Here is an 8,077-nt window from a genome sequence, read left to right on the forward strand (position 1 = left end):
AAAAAAAAAAAAAAAAAAAAAAATCTTTGCCAGCCAGAAACAATGGCTTACACATAGAATCCCAGCATACTGGAAGGCTGAAACCAGATGATCATTTGAGGCCAGGAACTTCGCAAGACCAGCCTACGCAAGATAGCGAGACCCCATCTCTACAAAACAAAATTTTAAAAAATCAGCCAGGTGTGGTGGCATCACGCCCCTAGTCCCAGCTACTCGAAAGGCTGAAACAGGCAGATTTCTTGAGCTTAGGAATTACAGTAAACTATGATCAGGCCACTGCACTTGACCTTTCCTGGGTGACAAGACAGAGAGAGACCCTGTCTCTAAAAAAAATTCAATTAAAATTTTTACTTCCAACTTTTTTTTACTTTTTTTTTTGAGACAAGATTTTACTCTGTTAACCAAGCTAAAGTTCAGCATCACAATCATAGTTTACTGCAACTTTGTGAGTTCAAGAGATCCTCCTGCCTCAGCCTCCCAAGTACCTAAGATTATAGGCATATACCTGAGTCTTGAATTCCTGGGCTTAAAGGATCCTCCTATCTCAGTTTCCTAAAGTGCTAGGATTTCAGGCTCAAGCCACCTCGCCTGGCCTTTTAAACTCATTTAATACATAAGAATGGGGATCTGTCTTATGCTAGGCACTGTTCTGGGTTTTAATGGAGGCAAGTATAAAGTAACAGGTTTAACAATGATTAGTGAATTAAAAATGTGGTTGTTTTTTTTTTTTGAAACAGAGTCTAACTATGTCGCCCTCAGTAGAGTACTGTGGCATCACAGCTCACAGCAACCTCAAACTCTTGGGCTTAAACGATTCTCTTGCCTCAGCCTCCCAAGTAGCTGGGACTACAGGTGCCTGCCACAATGCCTGGCTATTTTTTGTTGCAGTTGTCATCGTTGTTTAGCTGGCCGGAGCTGGGTTCAAACCTGCCAGCCTTGGTGTATGTGGCTGGTGCTGTAACCACTGTGCTACTGGCACCGAGGCCTGAGGGGTTTTTTATTTAACAATAATTATTATTACGTCGTCAAAAATCACCACAGAAAGAATGATCCAAATTTGTGTTTCCATTCCAATAACCCACCTGCCCCAGGTCCAAGGTGAGGTTGACTTTGTTGTACTGGGTGCCTGAGGAGAGAGGCGGGCTTTGCCACCAACGTTCAGATCCATCGATTGCACTGGTGACTGGATGTGCTTTCCTGGGGTCCTCAGAATTGCAGTAGTCACAGAACTGGCCCTGAAAAACAAGGTCCTTTTCTTACTTTCAAGCAATTGTTTTTATTAATTTAATACAAGAGGGAACCAAGCAAAGACTGCTTTATAGGGCTTCGAGATGTCTGCTGTTAGAATTAATTACAATGTATTCCAAAGACAGTAGTAAGGCTTTCTCCTTTTCATAAACCATACCACTGGTTTTATACCTCTGTCTGCCGGGTTTCTAGGACAGACATCACATTTGTCTTCCACATTCATGGCTTTGCTCTTCTTGCTTCATACAACACTTCAACAAGAGCCTGTTGTGATGTTTCCTCTCCCACAAATCCACTTCGCTCTTGAAATCCTCCTCTGTGCAATTCTGTGCAAGGCCCTGGGATACAAGAGGCACCTGCCCCCAGACCCGGTGGAGGAAATAAGTATGCAGATATCCCCCAGGGAAGCAGGTGCCTCTGGAGCAGTGGTTCTCAACCTTCCTAATTTGCCACCCTTTAATATAATTCCCCATGTTGTGGTGACCCCCAACCGTAAAATGATTTTCATTGCAACTTCAGAACTGTAATTTTGCTACTGTTATGAATCGTAATGTAAATATCTGATATGCAGGATAGTCTTAGGCGACCCCTGTGAAAGGGTCGCTTGACCCCCAAAGGGGTCGCGACCCACAGGTTAAGAACCGCTGCTCTGGAGCATACGAATGCTGCAGTCAAGGGCAGTAGACATTCTGGGGTGGCAGAGGTGGCATCTCAGCTGCTTGGGAAGATGGTACCTGTTCCTGAGCTGCTAACAGGGACAGCCTTCCAGGGGAGGACCCAGCATGGGCAAAGGCACAGAGGCCAGCTGGTCCAGACTGACACAAGTAGTGAAGGATGAGCCTTAACATGTAAATGGGAGAGATGTGGCTGGTGGTGAATTCCACAGTGAGAAGCCAGTAATTAATCCAGTAGGTAAATGGCATCCATTTTTACCTAGAGTGTAAAAATCTAAAGATTTGTTTGGTACTATAATTCTAACTCCTTAATGAATTACTCTTTTTTGGTGGGCAGATTTTTTGGATTCTGTTTTTCATGGTATTTTTCCTTATTGCATGATTTTATAGCCTTTTACCATGTAAAAAGCAGAATAGGTCAGGCATGGTAGCTCAGGCCTGTCATCCCAGCACTTTGAGAGGCCAAAGCAGGAGGATTGATTGAGCCTAGAAGTTTGAGATCAGCCTGGGCAATAGACCAAGTCCCCATCTCTACAAAAAATAAAAATTAGCCAGGTGTGTGGTGGCCTACATCTGTACTCTCAGCCACTTAGGAGGCTGACGTGGAAGGATTGCTTAAGCTATGATGGCACCCTGCACTCCGGACTGGGCAACAGAGCGGCATCCTGTCACCCGCCAAAAAGTAGGCTGGGCACTGAGGCTCATGCCTATAATCCTAGCACTCTAAGGCAGAGGCAGTAGGATCTCTTGAGGTCAGGAGTTTGAGACCAGCCTGAGCCAGAGCAAAAACCTGTTTCTACTAATAATGATAGGAAAAATTAGCTGGGGGTGGTGGCAGATGCCTGTAGTCCTAGCTACTTGAGACTTTGAGGTTACGGTGAGCTATGATCACACCACTGCACTCTAGCTGGGTGACAAGTGAGACTCAGAGCCCCCCATTTTTTATGTTCAATAAAAAATTGAACACAGGTCTTTCTTCTTATGTTGAATATATCTTAACTAGGTCCAAAGATCATGCTTAGCCAGAGATGGTCTTCACATACGAAACTACTCTGTTCCCAAAGTAAATTATTGTAGAGTCTAACCACCACATAGGACAGGAACAAAGAAACAAACTTATGGCCTCCCCAGAACGTGCTGTGGCAAAGAGGGAGCTCTGGCCCTGGCCTGCATCTTAAAAGTTAATTCTTAAATGTTCAAAGACAAATTGGATCTTGGTATGTAACAAAATGCGTGATCAAAATATTTTCATCTATTATACAACAAATGGTTTTTTCATACATGGTGAGCTATCACTATAGACCTTGGGGGGGTATGTGGCCCCATAAGTCCATGAGGTCAGAGACCATGTATCTTGTTTCTGACTCTGTCACTCCTGCATGGCACATATTAGAAACTAATAAAGGAATAATTGCATCAGAAATTTTGCAAAGATTTTCAATTCTTTCTATAAAATTTCTTATGATAGTAAGGGGCTTAATTAATAACTTTTTAAGGTAGGACATTCAAACATTTATAACTAGTATTTTTCCCTTTGGCAATACTTATTTTTCCCATTTTTCCCCCTAGAGAACATTTTATCAGTTTAATTATTTGATGAGGTAATTAAATTTTTATTCTTTGAACTTAGGAAGATTTACATCAAATTAGAAGCAAATTTCTTCTAAAAATGTGGAAGCTTATGACTTGTATTTATCTCTCCTTCTCCACAGGGTAGACAAGAGGAATGGAGATGACTTTTCTGTGGTTATAGTGATTCTCAATTTCAAAATAATAATAGTATTCAGGGCAGAGCCTCTGGCTCAGTGGGTAAGGTGCCAGCCCCATATACTGAGGGTGGCGGGTTCGAACCTGGCCCCATCCAAACTGCAACCAAAAAATAGCTGGGTGTTGTGGCAGGCACCTGTAGTCCCAGCTACTCAGAAGGCTGAGGCAAGATAATTGCCTAAGCCCAAGAGCTGGAGGTTGCTGTGAGCTGTGACGCCACTGCACTCTACCGAGGGTGATAAAGTGAGACTCTGTCTCCAAAATAATAATAATAAAAATAAAACAAACATTCATAGAGCACTACTATACACTGTACATTTTCACATTTCATACTAAGATTATCATCACCTCTGTTTTGCAGATGAGGAAACAGAGTGGAGAAGTTACATAATTTTTCCAAAAATCACACAACTGGTAAATGATAAATCCAGGAGCCAGGGGTAACAGGTTACTACCCTGTAACCTCTTCCCCACTCTTACAGCTGCAACTCCGATTTATTAAACACCCGTGGGTAGTCAGTAACAGATGTTATTTCCTGGAATCAGTTGTAAATGTAGCCTTCACGATAGCCTCAAAGCCATAGTTCCAAGGCCTCTGAGAATCCTCTCTTCATTTCTACCAAAGCCCCAGATGAAAGGACGCATATCATTTCACAGACTGGGTAAGAGCACAGGCTCAGGAACTTTAGCACCTACTAATCGTGTGATCAAGGGCTAATTACTAAAATGTGCATTTTGAGAGTGAACAATCAATAATTTGCAACTACACATTAAAAAAGTAATTTTACAATCAAGAGAGCATCACTAATTATAAGGTTAGTGTCAACACTGACCTTTGGGAGTTTGACTGATATAACAGAAAATAAGTGAAAAGTGAATTCCTGGCAGTGAACTTTGCTCAAGTGATAAAAATGAGTCAGACTTTTTGTGTATTTCTACTCATGTCGCTGGAAAAAAACCTTAACAGCAAAGTGTGTATAAAAACAACTTTTTGAGAAAATAATGCCAGAGGTGATATTTTTTGGATTAATTAACTGTGTGTTAGCCAAAGTTAGGGGACACTTTTTGGCCATAAAAAGTAAGTTCTAACAGAGCGGCGCCTGTGACTCAGTGAGTAGGGCACGGGACCCATATACCAAGGGTGGTGGGTTTAAACCTGGCCCTGGCCAAACTGTAACGAGAAAATAGCCAGGCATTGCGGCGGGCACCTGTAGTCCCAGCTACTCGGGAGGCTGAGGCAAGAGAATCAGCTAAGTCCAAGAGCTGGAGGTTGCTATGAGCTGTGACACTATGGCACTCTACCAAGGGTCACAAAGTAAGACTTTGTCTCTAAAAAAATAAAAAGTTCTGACAAAGATTCCACAAGCTTAAGTTGAAATTAGCAAGCAAAAGTATATCATACACTTACTTTTGAAAAGTAGAAAGAAAAAAATTAGTCCAAAAAATTAATACTATATTTAAAAATAAATACTTAAAAAGTCAAGCATTTTGGGTAGCACCTGTTGCTCACTAGATAGGGCGCCAGCCCCATATACCAAGGGTGGCAGGTTTGAACCCGGCTCCAGCCAAACTGCAACAAAAACATATAGCCGGGCCTTGTGGTGGGCACCTATAGTCCCAGCTACTCAGGAGGCTGAGGCAAGAGAATCGCCTAAGCGGAGGAGTTGGAGGTTGCTGTGAGCTGTGACACCACAGCACTCTACCGAGGGTGATAAAGTAAGACTTTGTCTCTAAAAAAATTTTTTAAAAAAGTCTAACTTCTTTAAGTTACTCTTTAATAGTCAGAATGAGAACTTTTTATTCCACTATGTTATTCAAATATTCCTTCTCTTTCCTTTCCCTTTTTTATTCTTTTTTTTTTAATTGAATGGTAACTATGTACATTAATGCATTTCTGGGGTACAGTGTGGTGTTTTCACATACAATTTGAAACCTTTCCATCAAACTGGTTAACATAGCCTTCATGTTATTTACCAAGTTATTCCCTTTTTTATTCTTGACATTTAAGTGGTTTTTACCCTACATCTTGAATGGCATATTTACTGCAAATCAACCGGTATAAAGAATCCTAAAGAATTCAGTAATACCTTGGAGGAAATCAGACTGTGGATCTAAAAGTAAAAAAATTAGAAGAACGACTTTTTAAAAAGATGTTGAAAACCCAATCCAGACTTCCAAATCATTTTTTGAGAGATCTTTGTGGAGATTTAAATGTAAACGGAATTGCCACCTGGATAAGTAGACTTGGGCCTCATTCTCAGGTAGACAAAGCTAACGACCGATCTCTGAACGTAAAGGCCTTGAAACAAGCTTTTGAGAGAAGATGACCTAATGCTGCATTGTAAAAATGCAATGCTGGTAAGAGTTTTCAAAAGAAAACTAGTAGAGCCGAGGAGAAAAGAATACTTGGAACCTCTCAGACCACAGATCATCGTGGAAGCCCTGGCCTTCCCATGAGTATTACTAGGACAGGCCACATTTAATTTTCCATAGCCACATCTTCCAGTAGACACTTACATTAACCTTCTAGCCATCATGCACTAAGGTTCTGGAGGTTACGGTGTCTCAAGTGCCCAAACCTGAGCCAACTAGATCCCGACATGTGGAATATCCTGAAGTGCGCCTCCTTCTAAACATAGGGTTGCTCCTTTGCAAAGACCTTGTTCAGAGCATGCTCCCTTTTGACGGACACAACAGCACTAGGCATGGTTCAAATGCATTTTATGAATTTCCTGAATGGAGTTGGACAACTGGTGATTACACAACACCCGGAGAACGCCCAGCTCCGCTATACACACACACACACACACACACACACACACACACATATGGTTTTACTGGCATAGGGTGGGGGTGAAGCATCACATCTCTATTGTCCCTGATTCCTAGAGGTAGAGATTTGAGAGAAAGATAAAATAAGGGACTCAAAGTTGTCAAATCCAAGCATCAAAAAATTTCTTTGAAGGGGCAGATGAGCAAATGTCTGCAAGATTTATACATGTAATTCTAAAACTATGTTCATCCAGGCCAAATTCTGGGGATTGAGGGGCTTAAACTCATTTCAAAAGTATGCATTTGGAGCAGACTAGATGGAGCTTCAAAGCATGACTCTACCAGTTATAGCTGCAGAACATTAGTAGATTATTAGCCTCCCTTTTCGCTTCATTAAAACGGGCTAATGCTGCCTTCCTTATTCAGTAGTGGTGAGGATTAAATCGTGAGAGGCAATCCACAAAGTGTTCAGCACAGGATATTGTAATGACACCGCTTTTGAAACCAACGGGGTGCTTACTGAAAGCTCAGACTCAGCTTGTGCTCTACAATGGACTTACAGAATCAGCATCTCTGGTGGAAACCAGGAAACAGAATTCTTTAAAAGAAGAATCCCACCAGGTGTGGTGGCTCACACCTGTAATCCTAACATTCTGAGAGGCCAACGGGGGAGGATCCCTTGAGCTCAGAAATTCGGGACCAGCCTGAGAAAAGTGAGACTCTCTCTCTATTAAAAAAAAAAAAAATAGAAAAATTAGCTGGGCACTGTGGTAGGTGCCTGTAGTCCCAGCTACTTGGAGGCTGAGGTAGAGGATCACTTGAACTCCAGAGTTTGAGGTTGCTGTGAGCTAGGCCAAGGCCATGGCACTCTAGCCTAAGTGACAGAATGAGACTCGGTCTCAAAAAAAATGAGATCAGGCACAGTAGCTCACACCTGTAACTGTAGCACTCTGGGAGGCCAAAGTGGGTAGCTTGCTTGAGCTCAGGTGTTTGAGACCAGCTTAACAAAAGCGAGACCCCCATCTCTATTAAAAAGATAAAAACTAGCCAGCCATGGTGGTAGGTGCCTGTAGTCCCAGCTGCTCAGGGAGGCTGAGGCAAGAGGATTGCCCAAGCCAAACTGTTTGAGGTTGCTGTGAGCTACGATGACACCATTGCACTCTACCCAGGGCAACAGAGTAAAACTCTCTTCCAAAAAAACCAAAAAATCCATCTCAAGTGATTCTTCTGCCCCCTGCAGTCTGAGAACCTGAGAAGTAACAGTGACTGGCAGGTAGGTGCACCATTAGCAATGGCTGCTGCAGCAGCACTCAGGGAAGTAGCTGCATTGATGGTAGTCATGACAAAAGAAGAAAAGGAAGGAAGGGAGGGAGAAGAAGGGAAGGAGGGAAGGAAGGAGGGAAGGAAGGGAGGGAAGGCAAGCAAGCAATGAGCCAACTATATTGTCTGTAAGAAACCCACTTCACCTATAAAGACACATATAGACTGAGAATAAGGAAATGGAAAAAGATGTTCCATGCAAATGGAAACCAGAAGAGTAGGATTAGCTATACTTCTATCAGATAAAATAGATTTCAGTACAAAAACCATAAAAAGAGGCTCGGCGCCTATAGCTC

At 42.3% G+C, this 8,077-nt stretch overlaps 1 protein-coding gene across 1 annotated transcript in view; it reads right to left on the reverse strand.

The window, feature by feature from the left end:
- LAMA3 (laminin subunit alpha 3) overlaps positions 1-8,077 on the reverse strand; it is a 245,007-nt gene that overhangs the window by 214,305 nt on the left and 22,625 nt on the right. Inside the window, exon 2 of the mRNA XM_012802016.2 lies at positions 1,083-1,235. Within this exon, the coding sequence (XP_012657470.1) occupies positions 1,083-1,235 (153 nt within the window). The remainder of the gene's footprint in view (positions 1-1,082; positions 1,236-8,077) is intronic.

This window comes from Otolemur garnettii, unplaced genomic scaffold, assembly GCF_000181295.1.
Source record: "Otolemur garnettii isolate 467f Iridium unplaced genomic scaffold, OtoGar3 scaffold00012, whole genome shotgun sequence".
In the NCBI taxonomy this organism is placed as follows: Eukaryota; Metazoa; Chordata; class Mammalia; order Primates; family Galagidae; genus Otolemur; species Otolemur garnettii.